This window comes from Melitaea cinxia, chromosome 19 (assembly GCF_905220565.1).
Source record: "Melitaea cinxia chromosome 19, ilMelCinx1.1, whole genome shotgun sequence".
NCBI classification, from domain to species: Eukaryota; Metazoa; Arthropoda; class Insecta; order Lepidoptera; family Nymphalidae; genus Melitaea; species Melitaea cinxia.
In genome coordinates this window covers 5702342-5723224 of record NC_059412.1, presented here as the reverse complement: position 1 = coordinate 5723224, position 20883 = coordinate 5702342, and the positions used below count along the sequence as shown (strand labels likewise).

The 20883-nt window shown below is 32.7% G+C and overlaps 1 protein-coding gene across 1 annotated transcript in view; it reads left to right on the top strand.

The window, feature by feature from the left end:
* Positions 1-20883, top strand: part of LOC123662973 (glutaredoxin domain-containing cysteine-rich protein CG31559-like) — a 115387-nt gene that overhangs the window by 75969 nt on the left and 18535 nt on the right. The window contains exon 3 of the mRNA XM_045597738.1: positions 9632-9865. Coding sequence (XP_045453694.1) covers positions 9632-9865 — 234 coding nt within the window. The remainder of the gene's footprint in view (positions 1-9631; positions 9866-20883) is intronic.

The window sequence follows — 20883 nt, the reverse complement described above, 5'->3', positions numbered from 1 at the left end:
ATATATTAAAATTCCATATTAAAGATTTAATAAAGAATAATTATATTAATTAAAATGTATAATTTATATCTTTATTAAGATAAATAACTTAGATCGCGATATGGGTTGCGTCTGGTCACGAATCGACCTTGTAAGGAAAACCTATCCGCTTTTGAGAACGGGTTATGAGTTGAGTGTATAGAATTTTACCGTGTGTTTTTAATTGTTTTTAACACTGATGATCGTTTTTAAATAACTGAGGTAGGGCACAGCAGGAATTTCCTGCTCAAAATATGGAGCAGCCCGACTGGGGTAGTACCTTACAGAAGATCACAGCAAAATAATACTGTTTTCAAGCAGTATTGTGTTCCTGTTGGTGAGTAAGGTGACCAGAGCTCCTGGGGGATTGGGGATTTGGTCGGCAACGCGCTTGCGATGCTTCTGGTGTTGCAGGCGTCTATAAGCTACGATAATCTCTTACTATCAGGTGAGCCGTACGCTTGTTTGCAGAACTAGTGATATATAAAAAAAAAAATCTTTATTTCGTTTTTATTATAACTATCCAAATCAGGTATATGAAACCTTTTTCATATACATAATTATTATTTTGTGTTGTTTGTTTGGAGAGATTATTGGGGTATAGTCTGACGGGATGGAATGTTACGTGATTTTGATTGTTTTTCAATACTCTGTTTCTTTTTATTGTTATGATCGTTGAAATCAAAATCAGGTATATCCAAATTGCGTTTTGTTTTTTGCTTTATGTAATCGGAGAATGAAGGTCAGACATGGGTTGTTTTGATAACGTTATTAATTTCTTTTCCTTTTTAAGATTTAGTGACAATAAATACATACCATCAAGTTATTAAAGTATTTTAATCATATTCTGACATACGAAAATCAATTCGGAAAAGGACAAAGTATTTAATACATCGACACGTAATACAACGTAAGTAGACGAAAAACATTACCAAACGCACTATGATTTTCGAGGGTTTTCCTCGATTCCTCTGGGATTCCATCATCAGATCCTGGTTTCCTTATCATGGTACTATATTTGAAATAGCTCCTTTCTAATAAAAAAAGAATTATCGAAATCGGTTCATAAACGAAGAAGCTATTCCCGAACATACATTAAAAAATATATATTGTATATACGGTCGAATTGAGTAACGTCCTTCTTTTTTGAAGTCAGTTAAAAATCAATTTAACACTTTACATGTTTAATTAATTAGTTTATTTCAAATTGATAAATACTTTCAAATTTACAATGATTGTGACAAAAGTAATTTTCAGTATTTGAATTTTTACTACGATTTTTATTTTTAATACGATTTAATTATCGATTTCAGTATTTGAATTTTTATTTTTAATCGATTTCGATTGAATTATCTACGAAAATTAATTTTACCAGAATATAAATACGAGTATACTGTATTTTGTAGTTGAATATTATGACATTTTATTGTTAATCTGACACATGGTTCAATGACCTCTGCAACATTGTTTGAATGTTGCGATGATAGAGTTCGTAATTGGCTCATTATCAGATTCGGGTTTGTTTTTTTTTTGATTCGGGCTTACCTTTTGAAATTTTGAATGAATTTTGAATTGATGACCAAGTATTATTATATATAATATATTTATATATAATATACTATAATTTTTCATGGACAGTGATCTTTCGATCACCAATGATCCAACTTCCAAGTAAAATGTACAGTTTTAAAGGGTTTCAAAGAAACCATAGGTGAATGTTATGTTATTGATTAATTGTTTAGATATCAGTTTAACTAGTGAATAATAAGCACAAGTAATATATTCTAAAAACTTTTTTGTTTTGCACATTTTGTACAAAAATGACTCATTCGCTGACAGTTCATGTTGTAGAGTTTATCGAAACATTTCTTTAAGAAACTGAGGGCCAATACTGAACTTTTTCATTGAGTTTAGAGGTGTGTATGTTAAGAAATAGAGGCTTTAAAGGGAAGGGAAAAGATAATTATTTTTTTAATTTTAGGTTTTTATATTATTGAGGTTTGAGTTATCAAGGTTCTATAGTTTGAAATAATTAATACTAAGTTAAACTGTCGTTAATCTTCAGTTTGCACGATACGATTTGTAAATAACGAAACGGTAAGCTAACGTGAATTTGAATAGCAGTACCGTTGGCTAACGTACCCGCTATCAAGACATTTGCACTATACGATACGACATTTTATTCAGCATATGAATATAACAAGTTCATTATAAAATATAAATAGTATTCATTTTATTGCAGAGGAAAATTTAGCAAGTCAGGTTGGTTCTCTTAATTCGAACGGAAATTGAATTGGTATAAATTAAACCGTATCATTTTATTCGCATTATATTTAGGAACTCAAGTAAAGGCTACGAGCCTATAATAATAATAATAATATATTAATCATAATAATAATTGTTTATTTGAAAGAACATGGACTGCGAATTAAAACCTACCTCAACACGACATCAACAACAATTTTTAGTTATTACAATCATTGTGCTGTTATCTAGATATTCACATCATTTAATATAACAAAAATTTTCTTGTATGAATATAAAGGTCATTTTAGAGAAGCAAATATTGAATCGTTTTATGTTGCACTATATCCTCTTAACCAACCTGCAGGCCTTAATAAATATAAACAATTTATAGAACAAATCTTTTAAGCTGTAGTACAGGCTCGGCGCGTGCTAGGCTTTTGGCCGTGGGTACGCATGAGGCCGGCTACTGGCTTCACGCGTACCCTTCGACAAATACAGGAACATTTCTTGAGCCTGACACGCTCCGAATCGCAACCTGTCTACGGCTTGGGGTTCCGGTCTGCGCTCCTCATAAATGTCCCTGTGGCAGTGATGTCGATAAGCTAGGACATCACGGTCTGTCATGCCTAAAAAGTGCAGGCCGCTTCTCGAGACATGCCGCACTTAACGATATCATACGCCGGTCCCTTGCCACCGTCAACGTGCCAAGTCTACTTGAGCCGACTGGTATTGCAAGAGACGATGGCAAGAGACCGGACGGTATGAGTTTGATTCCATGGAAGATGGGCCGGGTCCTGGTATGGGATGCAACCTGTTCCATTATTATTATATTATAAGTAATTTACAATAATATTTCACATGAAGGAAATAATATTGTAAATTTAATTAATTTATACATTAAACTGGTAATTTATAGAACATTTTTTAAGGCTTGTAGCGTATTTTAGTACTGATTTTAAGCTTACTGTAATAGATCAAAGAAATGCGTTATAAATAAGCTATGTGTCGTAAGCTTTCACAAACTGCACATTTCGATGTAGCAAAGACTGGATCTAAATGTAGATAAATCTAGACTTTATGTCATTACGTGTAATTAACATTGCCATGATATGAAAGTGAATATTGCTAATAATATGTCTAAAAGATTTGAATATATGTGTAATTGACATTCGATTTTTATAAAAAAAAATAAGGAACGTTTGAACAGTTAAATATTTTATTCATATATACTTAAAGTTTAAATACCGTTTAGATGATATTTTACACACTATTTACTCAGTATTTGTATTTATTTAAACCAAGAAAAAAAAACTAACATGACCATAAAATACACAACTTTTAATTACAGCTTCCTATAAATTTCCAAAAAGTATATCATTAATAACGTATTAAAAAAGTCGTGAGATATAAAACTCACTGCCTAATGATACGGTCACTTCAACATTGATTAGGTATAACTTGACTACACGCATAGCTAAGTGGTGGGTACAGAGTGATTTTAAGTAACTCCACACTGTACTCAAGTAAATGGACATAGTAAGAACTAATGTTGTAAGTACTTAGCTGACCGCCAAAACTAAGATTGAAACATTAGGAACAAGGAAAAGCTTTCTCAGAGTAGTTTTAAGTGAGTATTTTAGTTAGTTTTGTCATATACTCTAAAAATGTGATATCTTAATCGATTTTGAAAAGAAAAAGTTTTTATTTTTGTATGAATCTATGTTTTGTAAATGCTTAGCGATGTCTATCAAGATATAATTGACAGTTAAGCGACACACCCATTACGTGTATTTTACGGTTAACGAACTTAAACAAGTTGACAAGTTTGTTTAAATCTATATTATATTACGTAACATTATCCTAATTGCAGTAAATTGCTTTTAGCTCGATTAACATACCGTACTCCTATCAAGAAAGTAACTAAGTTATCTTTGATGGAAACAATTTCGTGGTGCTTACCAAAAGTATGTTCTGTTTCAAGAGTTGTGAACAAAGCTTATCCTGCACATAAGTTACGAAGATACTTAAACAGCAGGAGGATAAAAAGACTAGTATTAGCCGTTATGCGTCAATTAAGAAACTACAACTTTTAGATTTACAATTTCGAATAACCCCTAAATATAGCGGAATTTGACGCGTTGGCGCAACGGTCACAGCACTGGTTCGTGGCTGTTGCGTTGGCAGTTGCGGGTTCGATCCCCGCACATGACAAACATTTGTATTGGCCATACAGATGTTTGCCATGGTCTAGGTGTTTGTGCAGTCTTTATGGGTCTTCCCACCATGCCTCGGAAACCTACACCTGATAGCTATCGTTACTCATAGTAGGGAATATATTCGCCAACTCGCATTGGAGCAGCGTGATGGATTAAACTCTGATCCTTGTCCTTTTTTTATAATTAGATAGGCTTACGTTTGACCACTAATTAACCTGATGTTAACTGAGAATGCGGTCTGGGATTAACTCACGACTTAAAGATCCCCAGATGTAGCTATCCGGAAACACAGACATGGGGAAAGAGGCCTATGCCCAGCCGTGGGATATTACAATAAGCATAAACTCTTATCCCTTGAATACCGTCATCTGACAAATATAGTTAACGGCAACAGGTGAGGCAAATTCTTCGTCTGTGTTATTGTAACCTAACCATTTGATATAACCAACACATTTTGAGGTGATAATCCAAATAATAACAATATAGTAAAGAGGATGTATGGAATCATCTTAAATATTCTAGAAACGGTATAATTAGGTACATTACAAATAAATTAAAACTACACGTTTATTACGAAATCCGCAATACTCTCACAATTTGTGTTTTGTGTAATTATGCAAATTGTTGTTTAACATCTCTGTGATATAAAATATGAACGTGTTAACAGAACGCTGTGTAATATTTGTTGTATATTTTGCAATTGTATGTGTAAGCGTTGACGAATAACTTTAGCAGTCGTATATTGCGAAGAAGTTATACGATTTCTGTCATAAATACCGTTCAATAACGATTTGAAAACAAACAATATATAGTACATTGTTAGTTCTGAAAGATGTCAAACTTTCTTTTTTTCTTTTTCTTTTTTTCTTTTTTTTTTTCTTTTTCTTTTTTTTTTAATGTTTAACTGAGGTAGGGCACAGCAGGAATTTCCTGCTCAAAATATGGAGCAGCCCGAATAGGGTAGTACCTCGACCTTACAGAAGACCACAGCTAAATAATACTGTTTTCAAGCAGTATTGTGTTCCTGTTGGTGAGTAAGGTGACCAGAGCTCCTGGGGGGATTGGGTCGGCAACGCGCTTGCGATGCTTCTGGTGTTGCAGGCGTCTATAAGCTACGGTAATCGCTTACCATCAGGTGAGCCGTACGCTTGTTTGCCGACCTAGTGACATAAAAAAAAAAATGTCACATAAAAAAGTTACATGATAAATACCTGACAATAAAGAAAAAATAATTTTATAATTTAATAGGTAACGTTTAGCTTTTTTAGTTTAGTTCGTTAGAGACTGTCAATATTCCACAGTGCGAAGGCCTCTTTTCTGTATATAGAATGGTTTAGAAACTAAATTAAATCTCTAAAAGATCAAGAATATTTCAATTAACTTCGAACAAAAACATTTTATTTACACGAGTTTTATTTGATTAAAATTCTACATATAAAATTACACAGTAATTTAAAATTATATACGCAAAACGTACAAATTTAGATTGTAAAAGAAAAAATACGAATATAATTTTTGGAAAATTTTAATTTATAGCGTAATATTTTCCGAAATATTACAGAACAAATAAACTGTAACATAAGTTAACCGCAAGATATCGAATGGGAAGTTATGCAAACGTACGTAAGTTATAATATGTAAAACTGCGGTCTTTGTTGACAATATTTATGTAGGTATATAATTGCGTTATATTGACCCACTTACAATTAGTACGGTATTAGTAGCATTAAATACCTACGATTTTACAGGTATCGATTTGATTCTTCATCATCATCATTGGACTAGCCCGTTGGCGCAGTTTGTAGTGACCCTGCTTCCTGCGTCGAGGGTTGTGGGTTCGATTCCCACCGCGAGTTTGGGTGTAATATAAATATTTATTTATATATTTATATATGTATTATTTATAAGTATGTTTATCGAAAAAAAAATATGTAGCTATATACCAGTCGGCTGTTACCTATAACACAAGCATTAAGTTCCTTACTTTAGGAACAGACGACCGTGTGTGTATTGTGTAAATATTTATTTATTTATTTATTTATTTATTTATTTATTTATGATCATTTCAGCCTGTTGCAGTCCACTGCTGGACATAGACCTACCCAAGTTCGCGTCAAAAATGGCGCGAACTCATGGGTTTTTCCCATAGTCACCACGCTAGGCAGAGGGCTTGATGGTGACCGCAGGGCTTACTTTGTTGCACCGAAGTTTACTGCCCTGCTTCGGCCTGTGTATTTGAAAGCCAGAAGTTGGATTTTTAAGTTGCTAAGTGGTAGTGGAACTAAGTTATCCCCTAGTCGCTTCTTACGACACCCACGGGAAGAGGCACGGGTGGCTAGACGTTTATTAATTTAAAATTAATTTAATTAAAACAGATAAAAATCATGTAAGTACACACAACATACTATGTAACCGTGTAATGTACATACAAAAATTACGTGTGTAGAAGCAGTGCAATACATTGTTCACGCAAAATAATGTTACAAATTTTTAAACGTTACATTTTACTGATTTTTTTACTTTTATATTTGCCTGCAGCGCCATCTCTTTTCAAATTTCCAAAATAGCTGCTACTATATGAAACGTTAGTTCGAATTGTAAAGTTTAAATTTTAAAGCATCTTAGTGTGTAGTATTTTCACTAGATGGCACTTCTACTACTACTATTTCTTAGTTCATTAAAATTTAAATATATTATAAAAATCCTAAACCCCATGATATGCTATTAATATGATAGTTCAGTGATATTAATTTAAATTATAGGTTCGTCTATTGTCTGTTATAAAAATATAGCAAAATACATTATTTAAATGTGCTGTTTTAAAAAAATTATTATATTTCGTATTTGTTGTATAATAAAATCTCCAGAATATATCTCACTACTAGTTAACTGACATTCCTTGTACAATTAATTCATTAAATTCAGATTGAAATGAAAATATAAACTGGAGTAATTCTTCTGGCCTGAAAGTAAACCCTGTGAAAAGCCAGGCTTATTATTATTGGTAGCCATCATTTGGTGTGTCGCTTAGATAAATCGTTTCTGCCACTGGTTTTTTTTTAATAACAATATCATTCCTTACCGTACAGAAGTGAAAAATTTAGGCAATCATCATTAATTAGAGTTTACAGGTTAATGAACTGAGCCGTAACGTGTTTTCTCTTTTCTGCTCTCTTCGCAGGCTACGAAATCTTTTACCTGTTTCCACAAAGATTATGGTAGCAAAAACCATCCTTATAACTGTCCTCGATTATGCCAACACCTGTTATCTTGACCTAAGAGAAGACAAGCTAAATAAACTCGAGCGTATTCAAAACCTCTCTACTTTTTCGGTTTATTTTTATAAGAAAATATGTCCACATTTCCAACTTCCTGATTCCCGCTCGGGATAGAGATTTGTATTTGTACAAATATTTCTTTCCGGTTTGGATGCCTGTCCTTGTCCATTGTATCCATTTGTGGGTATCCCTACCGAGCCTCGGAGAACACGTTGAGCTGTTGGTAGCTGATTGTTATCATTAATACCGAATAGCGATCGTTACTCATAGTAGGGAACATATCCGCCAACCCGCAGTGGAGCAGTGTGGTAAATTAAGCTCCAATCCTTCTCCTAAAAATGGAGAAAGAGGCCTATGTCCAGCAGTGGAATGTTAGAGGCTGAATTCGAATTGTTTCATCCCTTGTGAGCAAACCATGATTTGAAATCGTATAGGTGTCCATATACATTGTATCCAAATACTAAGTTGTAAAGTAGTCATTATATTATCAGTCAGTCAGTCAGTTCAGCCTATTGCAGTCCACTGCTGGGCATAGGCCTCCTCAAGTTTGCGCCAGACATCCCGGTTTTCCCCGCCATCCTCATCCAGCCTAAGGATATAGCCTAAGCCTGTTATAAATATTTCATATTCTAATGATATAATAGTGTAGAATTCTACGTTATAATTGTTAATTTAATGTGAATATTTCTAGTTTATCTCAATCGAGTTAGTAAATAGTGTGTGATATGACTTCTATTTTACTTGAAATACCTATCAATTTATAACTGAAAGCTATAGACAAATACATATACCAGGAAAAAACAGGAGAGCGAAAATCAAAACTAAGTATAAAATAAATATGCATTTATAACAAATACGTTCAATCATAATACGTAAATACTCATAGTAAGTAAATAAATAAATGTAAATAGTAATTTTGCCAACGTGTTTATCAACCGATGATATTAGACTAGAGTCTACTGAAATTCGACTCGACTTATTATTAATATCTTTTGTTATTATTATTTTTTTATTTATTATTAATATTTCGTACACTAATAAGTTCTTATATTGAGACAGAAATTATGCTTTTATAGTAAAATAAAGGAGCATAAAATATAAACATTACACTATAGTGTATCCCCTAGTAGTGCAAAAGTAGTGTCTTGTAAGTTTCACTAATAGTACAAATAAATGTTTCGCATAGATAACAAGCACAATAAAGATTTTTTCGGGATAACAGTATCTATTAATCATTAGTTTGTTTATTATTGTGTACACATTATAAATGAACATATCTAACGTTTTTGAAGTAATGTTTTAAATATTAGTTTAATATTAGTTATTAGTGGGTCTATTTATGCTTTGTAAACATTACATGTAATTTCGGAAAACGTTTCAGCTTTGCCATAAATTCTTAATTCCTAGAAGCACTTATATTGTCTTGAGAAAACAGAACAGTTGGTGTTTCTAACTTAATACAAACTAACAAGTATATTATTGACTCTCATATGAGATAGTAACATCAAACAATAAATACTCTGTTGATGTTCTATATAAGATTACATTTACACATATTATATGCCTTCAATGGTCTTATGTGGTACGTTCCTTTTGCTGGAAGAAGTTTGTTTATTCAGTTAGTTTTAGGCTTCAAAACATAACGCTATAATTAACGGAACCAGTTTAATATCATAAATGATAACCAATCTGCAAATCAATAACACTTTTAAAATCGTGACTCATCAATTTTTTTTTTAAATATATTTTTCATACATCAAAAATTTATTGAACCATCCCAAACTTTTGTTTGTATAAATTTTCAAATTATTCACTAAATGACATTTAATATAAAAGTACCTACATTGTTAATAATGATTAATCTTTTCACAGAGTTACAAAGAAAAAGACGCTGGCAAGGTAGTGCTGTACACCACAACTATGGGCATAGTACGCAGCACGTACCAACGATGTCTCCTTGTCAAGAAGATCCTCCGAAACTTGCTGGTGAAGTATGAAGAGAGGGACGTCTTCATGAGCATGGAATACCAGGACGAGATCAGGGACAGGATGAGGAGTGACCAGATACTCGTTCCTCAGTTGTTCATCGATGGACAATATATTGGGGTAAGTAAAAAGTAATCATTTTAAATAATTAGTTATAAATTATTAAAAAAGGGTAGTGATAATATATTAATAAATCGTATCGTATCGTAATCGTAAAATAGATTAATAAATCGTATTTTATGCTAAATTCACTGAACTTACTCTGAAAGACGGTATTGAAATTATTGTGTAGTAGTTAGTCGACATGTTACTCGCACGGACTTTTTTATACCAAACTGTTCACCGGTTCTAGACATACAAAGTTGAGATACAACTCCATTTTATTATATCAATATTACCAAGAAGGTTAAACCCCAAAATAGGGTTTACAATTTTCATGGCACTAAGCACTATGCGGCTTCCCGACCGGTAGAAACCAAAGTCCGTATGACCCAAAACGATAGTCACTTAAATAAATCCTTTTTAAAAACAACTTACTTTTTAGTCGCATAATAAATGTTTTGTGTTCTATTTATAATAAAAATATTCCTACCTGAGATTATTATTTAGTTTTCATATTAAGCCATTATTCAAAATGTACTACAATTACATGAATAATATGATAACTTTGACATTTCCATTACACCCTTGTTATAATACCTTCTTCTAAAATCTTTAGCCAAGCCAAACTAAACCCTATCTCTAATTTAATAAAGACCAAAAAACCGTAGAACAAAATCGATAATTTACAAGCTAATAGCAACTAAACAAATAATAACTAATACTACTGGGAATCGAAATTCTATCTGAATAGGTACAGAATTTTCTGGTACTGTCCCTTTCGTCTGTTACAAAAGGAATGCCTAAGTAACTTTTAAAGCATTAATTTAATACTGACCAATATTATGTTCATATTTATTATATGTAATTCACAATCTATTAAAATTTTATTGCTCATCCGTGGCAATTATGTTTCTCAATATTAATAAATGCTACTTTTACTCGGAAAAGTTCTTTGATTACAATTTTAATGGTCAGAGTTTAACTCGTAAAATGCCGATTACGGGTCTTGGCGTGATATTTAAAGGAAACTTTGTTTTAAAAAGCCTTGTGATTATATTACAGGAGTAATAGATCAAGTGGCTTACAATTAGTCAATCGTATGAACAGTCTTTTTACCAAGTGTCACTAAAAGATTTTGTAGTTAAAAGTATTCCTTGGTCTTATATCAACATCTCAGAGAATACTACACAAATCAAACATATTTAAAAAACTTTATACATTTTCTCTTTACTATTTACCGAGTCTACTCTCATTGGCAATTCACGAAAATTCGAAGTTCACCTGTATATGCTAATGATGATATGAATATTTAAATTGTTCAGAAGATTTATTAAGCTGAATAATTATTTAATGGGTTCATTTCCACTCATGATAAATTGTTACTTGGAAAGAGTTACAGGTGTTATGAGTTGTTAATGTATTTATTTGTAATTATGAGAGAAACTTATATAGCTGAGCGACTTAAATTTATATGAACTTTGTGACTTAAATTGTTTCTATAAATATTATAAATATTAGTAGTTTGATTAAAGGCGTTAATCTTAGGAGCCAACTATCCAACGCTAGAATACTTTTTCAATTGGAATTGAAAAAATATTTAGCGTTGGATAGTCTATATATCGAGAAAGGTTATATAACATCTCTCTATGGCCATTAGTCCTATCATGGTCCTATCAGTAAAAATGTTGTAAAAGTTAAACCGACTGGCAGCATTACAGACGTATAAAACAATGTTTTTTTTGGCTAATTATTTACACTACCTATGTGAATATAATCCTAATTTAGTTATATTTAAAATGTATTAGAAAGCCCGTTTTATAAACGTATAAGCTTATAAAACAGTCTTATGATTACTACTCAATCTAAAAAAAATCCAGAATTCGGGATGATTCGGAATAAACCGTAAAGTTCACTGGCTTCACCAATCGAAGTTTAATAGATATTTATTTTTAGGGACTCTTTTTTTCGTACGTTATAACGTATTTGACCTTTGTATAATAGTTCATGAACGCAAACTCGTCAAGGTGTATCTTCAAAGTAAAGGTTGCCATATTGGCACTACAGTATTTAATATCAATCTAAGTAATATCAAATAAACACATTTAGTGATATTTTGTATACGAGTAAAATTGTAAACAAGTTTATGATCTGCCTGATAGTTACTGTAGGCTTATGGAAGCTTGCAACACCTGAAAAATCGGAGAATCCCGAGTGCGTTGCCGACTCTAGCTCCTTACGCATCCCCACGAGCTTTGGCATATATTTGAATATATAATATGTACGTTTTCGTTAAATTAAAACATTTTTTACATTTTTTAAAAGTTCGTAGATTTTCTGTTGAAAGAACAAATTTAGATAATACAAGCTTTTAAAATTTTACGTGAAAAAATAACAAATTTCTTTTAACTTTACTTGTACGTATTATTCTATTTTAAAATTACTTTAATGATTAATGAAATTATATTAATGAATTTAGTAAACAAGGGATTTTGTCATTCGTCACTTGAACATGGCGTCTACAACTTCACCTTAATATCGGGAATCTCAAAATGATAATCGTGATAAGATTTCGTTTAAATGAAAGTATTAAGAGTGACTGTTAAAGCTTAGAAACTTAAGGGTTTTGTGGGTGATAAAACGATCAAGACAGGTCTAATTTCGGTATACATCCGCGGAGGGTAAGTCGGTTTACCGCAATGTCGAATTTTACTTTAACGCCCTAAAGTCCTTGCAAATCTATGTTCTTGGGTTAGCTGTTTACTTATTACGATCCAACCTATAATTCTTATCCTATTTCAAACAGTGAATTATTATTTCAATTTTATTGTAAGCGGGTTATGTCAAATAATTCTTGTTACTAATTCTATTGCAGCCAAACTAACTTCAAAAAATAACAGACAATCATAGACTAAAGAGAAGCTTATTTTATGTATCCATATAAACAAAGAGTACATAATATAATCTATAATTAACAAGATGAAATAATTGTCATTTTATGACTAATAATCACTTTAGCCTCGCAGTCCACTACTGGACATAGGCCTCCACAAATTCGCGCTAAAAATGTCGTTAACTCATTTTATGACTAATAAGGGTTTTTATATTACCGTATAAGAATTCTAAAAAGGTTTTAATCAATCTTGTTAGAACAACATCTCCATAGAATAATAATTTGCTATCAATTATTTTAGTCTCTGACTGCGGTCTAAATAATCGGCGCCATGAATGGTTCGTAAAAGAATATAAGGAAGAATCTATGTAGTTGAGCATATCGGCGAATCGGGGAGTTAGATGGTCTTTCCAGTTAAACTGATGAGGGAACCTGGGAAATCCAAGATAACTCCTTAAAAATAATGCACATATATTAATATTTACACATATGTAATTATTACTAGCATCTCGTCCCTGCCTTGCACGGGTATTTAACAAAAATTTCAAAATATTTATGCCCAATTTTTTTTGAAAATATAATATAGGCTATGTTACTAGCGGATAGTGTAGCTTCCCAACAGTGAAAGATCAAATCGATTCAGTAGTTTCGGAGCCTATTCAATGCAAACAAACAATCAAATCTTTTCTCTTTATAATATTAGTATAGATTTATGATACCCTTATGGCTTTTGATTTTACCAATTCGCATTCTTTTTTAAAACTACTTGCCTTTCACGGACAGTGCGCTGATGATCTAACATTACTCTAGAGATATTCGAAGAAACTTCTTAAAAGTTACATTAAACGTAATACAATATTGTTGGTCGTAGCTGTTATTACTTAGCAAACTATTGATAACACTTCAAATATCTTGTAACCTGTTTAATTATTATATTTCTTGAAACGCAAATGTAAAAACGTTGGAGTATATTTCTTTTTTTTTTTAGAATATAAACAAACCATTCTTATTATTTAAAATGTAATATAAAGTACAAAAGTCTAGACTGATTATTTTAACTTTTTCTTTTTTATAGCCTCAGTACCACTTTGTACCATTTACGGTGCATGAGTAACAAATACAGACATAAAAATTACTTTAAACATTATAAGAATAAGCATTACAATAGCTTGCATTTTTATATTACTGACATTTAAGCCTTTCTCTATTGAGATTTTTGCATTGTATTACGAATGTCATTGAATAAAACAGTTTTTTTTTTGTCTTTTATTCATTTCAATTATAATGATACAAGAAGTAAATAAAAAGTTTTAGCGTCGGCACCGATACGCAGCTGAAGTTTACTCCGTACGAACGGTTGCCTTGGTATAGAGATATATATTTATTTTTTATGCTGTGTGGTTACGGCAGTAAAGAATATAGCCAACCCCTCTCTTCCCGTGGGTGTCGTAACAGGCGACTAAGGGACAACACAGTTTCACTACCACCTTGGAACTTATAAAGTCGACCGACGGCGCAATAACCATCCAACTGCTAACTTTGAAATACACAGGCCGAAGACGGGTAGCAGCGTCTTCGGTGCGACAAATCCAGCCCTGCGGCCACCAACCCGCCTGCCCAGCGTGGTGACTAAACACAAGTGATTTATTTATTTATTTCTCGCAAGGGACGTTACGCGATAAAGCATCAATAATTTAAGTGTTATTGATTCACACGATTTCATTCCATAGGTTTTATAGCTTCTTAAGTTGTAAATTCCAACACAGACTTGAACTGACTTCGCTTCGGAAAAAAATCGTTAACTCAACGTACATTGTTGTAAAACAACAATGTACGTTGAGTTAAGAACTCTGTATCGTATATTGTACTTCTCAAAAAAATTTTTATATTAATATATACTAAATTGGGCCATATTTTTTTCAATATATACGTAAGCCAAACAAGGATAATTTACTAGATTTCATTGCCAAAATTGTGATTTTCAGTACGTGAACGACCGATTAACATTCATTTACAAACCAAGGGATGAATATCAAAGCTCAACAATATACTTACTACTATTTTAAGTACATTTCTTGGAACTTCCTTAAAACTTTGTACATTTTTTTTATATTCCCTCTTTCACTAAAAACCGAAACTCAAAAAAATAAATTGTAATCGCAATGATCGCAAATCGACTTTTTAAGCTTTATATAAACAATATATATATATATATATATATATATATATATATATATATATATATATATATATATAGTTAAATATAAGTTATATCAATTAAATATATATAAGTTACACAATTAAGGTGAACGAGAAGCTATGTTGATGAGCCGTATAATTTTGGCATACTTAAACCGTAATATGTCAGGTAATAGGGTGGTTAGATCATAAGTTTTTTATTAATTTTATTTTATGTATATATATAAAAATGAATGTTTGTCTGTATACCCTTTATAGAATCGTAAACTATACATTTGATCATTTCATGATCTTAGCTAAGCGTTGTGCATGAGCCCACAAAGGTATCTGAGTTGGTACGACCAAAAAAAAAAGCGTAGGAACACGCGCAGGGTACAGTAGTATATGTATAAAAGACCCTTAATAAAAACTGGATGGTGGGAATTCTCAGGATAAATTGTGGCGTATATGCTATTCTAAATATTAAGCTATATGTGAGTATTGGTACTAACTTTGAATACAATCTTTTTAGCGGTAACATCATTAAAATGACTCACAAACTATTAAAACTTTCATAAGTATATCAAACTTTCTGAATTAGTTGGATGAGAATTTAAAAATGCTAAATAAAATTATTTCAATCTCTTAAAAACTTATCAACATTAGGTCCATTGACCTTCGTGAAGTTATTATAATATTGTCATTTAAGTTTCATAATTAATTTATTCTAAGCTTTCGTGTGACAGATTAAATATAACTTCATTAATCTAGTCTGAAAGTTGTCTAAAACTAGGCAGGCTTTTAGTTCTAAAATATGCAAAGCATTTTTAATACAATGGTAAGAGGCGTAAATTTTTTTATTTATCTATTTATGGATCAAGACATACTAATTTACAGAACTTTGCTCGAGACACAAGTAAGATATACAAAAAAAAATGTGTCATTTTTTTTATATCACTAGTTCAGCAAACAAGCGTACGGCTCACCTGATGGTAAGAGATTACCGTAGCTTATAGACGCCTGCGACACCAGAAGCATCGCAAACGCGTTGCCGACCCAATCCCCAAATCCCCCCAGGAGCTCTGGTCACCTTAATCATCAACAGGAACACAATACTACTTGAAAGCAGTATTATTTAGCTGTGATCTTCTGTAAGGTCGAGGTACTTCCCCAGTCGGGCTGCACCATATTTTGAGCAAGAAATTCTGGCTGTGCCCTACCTCAGTTTATAAACAAACCATTCTTATTATTTAAATTTAATTTTAAAGGAAAGTTACAAATAATATCTTAATTAAATAGTTCTACTTAGAATTATTATGTCTATAAAATATACATTGTTGTGTATGTTGACTGACATTTTAATAAACATAATTAAATTAATATATTTAAGGTATTTTGCATAACCCTGTCCTGGCACGGAACATGGGTTGCATTACAAAGACGTACGCTTCATTGCAAGTTATAAGATGGTTAGGCTCTAAACAGACGTTATCCTATAAAACAGAAAAATTGCTTATAACCACTGAGGCTTCTTTCTCCATTTTTAAAAGAAGGATTGGAGCTTAATCTACCACGCTGCTCCACTGCGGGTTGGCGGATATGTTCCCTAGTATGAATAACTATCGCTATCAGGTATTTATGATAATAACAGGAATCGACGGCTTAACCTGCTCTTCGAGGTACGGTGAGGAATCCTACAAGAACAGCCATCCAAACTGGAAAGAAATATTTGTACGAATAAAAATATCCATCTCGAGCAGGAATCGATCCCGCAACCGTCGATGTTTTAGGCGACTACTCGCACCACTACACCAGAACGGTTGCTTATGTATTTATATATTATCTGTCAATAACACTTACCAAAGGTTAAAAATCTTTTTCATATTTTCAATCCTTTAAATCTAAAAGACGTTTTAAAACTTTAATTCTCGAAATTCTTATATTTAACTGAAGTAAAAACAAAAAACCGTAACTGTCAATAATGTAAATTAAATTTTTACGCATATTATATAATACTGTAATTCGATGGATGTACAAATCACAGAATCGTTTTTTGAATCTGCTTCGAAAATCCTTATGTCATTTCCATTCACCATAGAATATAAGCGAATTAAAAAAAAAATAAGTCGAGACCGTTGATTACGACGTTGACTGTAAGCTAACGTCTATTACAATAAAAAAAATTGTAGAGTAACTTTTTTTATAACCAGCCAGTGCGACCCAGTCCTTAATCGTTTAACGGTCAAATCGATAACTTCCACCTGTAGAGTCACAGACACTACGTAAGATAATACCACAGCTTATAAACGTTTCATTTTAATTTAAAAAGGTTTAAAGGAGATGATATCTATATATTATATCTTTTAAACATTAGCAACGATTTCAGGAGTTTATTTTTAAAGAGCGAACTTGTTATTAATGTTATTATCAAACGTAATTTGGTTTAGTATTTGATTTAAAGATGTTTCAATTTCTTTCTTTTTTTGTGGTCTTACTCGTACGTAGAGAAGTTCAGTAGGGAGGAAGGGGAGATTACCCAGCTGTAATGCAAGTTTAAATGCTACTTCACAATAATAATCTTCTGTATTTAACACCCTATCAAATCCGTTTATGGGTATCATAAATTATATACAGTCAGAGTTTACCACAATTAATATTATTATGAATTAAAATTATACTTTTATGAGGTCTTTATCGGACACTTAGAATGTGAAATGAGAATTTATATTCCACATCATTTAATTTTTTACTATTTAATTTATCCTAATAAAAGATTTTCTTTATATTCTACGTTCAACATATATTAGCTTGAAGTTTACACTCATAAACAAGTTACATATCATATAGAATTAATTATACCTACTCGTCTGTTCGCACCGGATACAGCAGTTTGCTGAAACCGACTTGAATATTAATTAAAAGCTATGGTATGATAGATATGGGTGTAAGTAATATTGTGTTTATAATCTAAGGATTTTATTTCCCAAATTTAGTACTAACTTCATAAGCCATTCTGAGTTAATTTTATTGAACATTTTTTTCGGCGCAACTAATTTAGTTAGATTAGTTTTGATATTTTATTTATCTTATATAAACAATTGATTTGCTAGTAAAATTTAGTACTTAAACAAAAGAAGCTTTTATAAGCAATACGTACAAAGATGCATGATGACGCATAAATTAAGGCATTTGATTTATTTAATATACTATTTTTGAGTATGGACTAAGTATTTACTTATTAATAATTGTTAACTGTAGACAACCAATTTGAACCATGTAAAGCCAAAACACTTGTCTTCGAACGGAAAAATATTACTCATGTATTATTAGCTAAATATTGTTTAATTTACATATTTACTTAGTTCTTAAGTTGTAAATTGTAAATATGTATAATATTTCATTGAATAACAAATATTTTTTTTACACTAATTTTATTATTATATGCATAATTTATATGATGATTGTTTATTTAATTTTTTTTTTTCGAAGACATTTTTCAAACAAGAAAAAAGTCTTACCGTAAGCCGTATTGCAAAACCCTGTATCACCTGAATATTTGACTGAGGTCATTGTCCTCGTTACGCCACCCAAGAGTGAAGCAGGGTTGTTCCCGTATCCGTGAACGATATTCGTCCCCATTGAAAATTACAATGAGAAAATTTTAAAGACCTTTCTGGATAAAGTTGTAGAATAATAATATAAAAATTATCGAGATTTCTTTTGGTAGAAATGTTCGTCAAGCACGTTTTATTCGTCTAGATGATTTGTTAGCTGCCAGCTCGATTCAGCTTGGGAGAAAATTAAATATTTGATGGATGTGCCACGGAACTGGTCGTTGACATGCTTGATTATACGTACTTGTGGAACTGTGATATCATTTGAAGTTTTCATTTACATCATAGTGCAAATATATGTGTATATAACATACTACTGGTAAATAAAAATAATAAAAAACGCGTCTTTGTGATAACAGTTAATACTATAGAAAATAAAAACAATGGCTATAACAGCCTTTTTTTTGACCCAGAGGAAATCCCTAACGGATGCCTCCAGCCTAGGAGAGCTGGAGGGTATTTCTGATTCGTACGGACTAAAACCTCTGGGGTGTTCCTTCGCTCGCCTAGGGTGGGATCACAGGGACGCTAAGCACTCCCACGGTCCTGCCGGTGTTGCCCAATTAGGGCCCGTCACCAAAAGCGACCTCCTAGAGGCTCCCTCGAACACTAAGGTTGCCTCCCTCCTCGGGACTGTAAAATGCGGACGATAAATCCCCTGGTATATCACCAGCTTGTCCAGCGTTAGGGCGGCAGGGTGGCTAGGTAAGCCCTGCGTCGCCGACCGCGCTTTCCACGACGACTCGGAAGCGATGTAGGGCTGTGAGTTTGGGTCCTGTTCCCGCTCCCACTCAGCCGCTTCGTTCCGCAGCATTACGGCGCTGCAGAAGGTGGAGGCTGCGTCCCAGCTTTCCTCACTGTTAACCATGGCCACAATCTAGGCCGACAGTGAGAGATCCGCCTCGATGATGGCCGATAAGGCACTGCGCTCCGCACTCCACGCTGGGCAGGCAACGCGCGTATGCTCCGCCAACATCGCAATGGTGACATCCCGACGTCGGCTCCCGCCCCAAAATTCGGCACAGATAGCGACCGAAACAGCCATGGCCGGTCAGCATCTGCGCTAAGTGGAACGACACCGCACCGTATCGGCTATCGACCCAGCCACGTAGGACGGCCGAATTGCCGCCACCAGTTCCCGGATCATCTCCGGGTCCTCCAGGCTCACCGACCACTTCCGGAAGAGAACGTCCCCCGGCAGTTCCCCCCTCAGGCGCGCCTCCGTGGCTATAACAGCCTTTCATATTTTTGATTTATTATTTTTTTACATATTCTTTTTATTAAATTATACATTAAACCATTTTGTTAAAACTAAATTTACACATTAATTTTTTACCTAAACATCAAAATGAAAATCGCTGAAATTTCACATCGTTATTGTTGTCATACATTACATTTCGATAACGATTGAACCAACAAATAAAACAAACTAGAAACAGCAAACATTTTCCATGTAAATTCTGTTTGCATCGACAATATTTTAATTAAATTCTGGATTTATATGAAAATTGTTTTGAAAACATTTCACGTTGAAACAAGATGAAATGCACTTCTGATGTTGCGAAATATTTAGTTATTCTAAAGCCATGTTATATGACATTTTAGATTTTACGTACATAGTAATAAGAGTCATGTATGTATAACACAAATGTAAAGCGAAATGAAAGGCATCAAGTATAAGACGTGGATTGAATCTTAAAGAGAAATTAATGTTCTTTACTATTTCCTATTTATACGTTTCGAACGTTAAGAGACTGAAATGTTAATATAATAAAATGTAGTTTTATGATGACTTGCAAAAAAGTGTGATTCTAATCTATATTTATGTGTTTATTATGATAAATATTGTAGTAAAATATGCAAAAGAAATTATACTGGTAACCCTGAGGTTACAGACCGTATTTTAAAATATATATGAATATTTACTATAGGTACATATGTGTATTACCATGAAATTAAAAGTATTAAAGTTACAAAAACTATATCTAACAAAATTTAAATAAATAAAAATTAATTAAAGTAACTCACAAACAAATTAGAACACGTAAAAATCAGGTAGTTACATAAATTACAATATATGTTCATCATTTCAGCCTATTACAGTCCACTGCTGGACATAGGCAGCCGCAAGTTCGCGCCAAAAATGGAGTGAACTCATGTTTTGCCCATGGTCACCACGCTGGGCAGGCGGGTTTGTGACCGCAGGGCTGGCTTTGTCGCACCGAAGACGCTGCTGCCCGTCTTTGACCATTGTATTTCATAGCTAGCAGTTTGATGGTTAAATCGCAATCGATCGGCAATATATGTTAAAGAAGCAATTTACATAGATACAATACATAAATACATATACAATA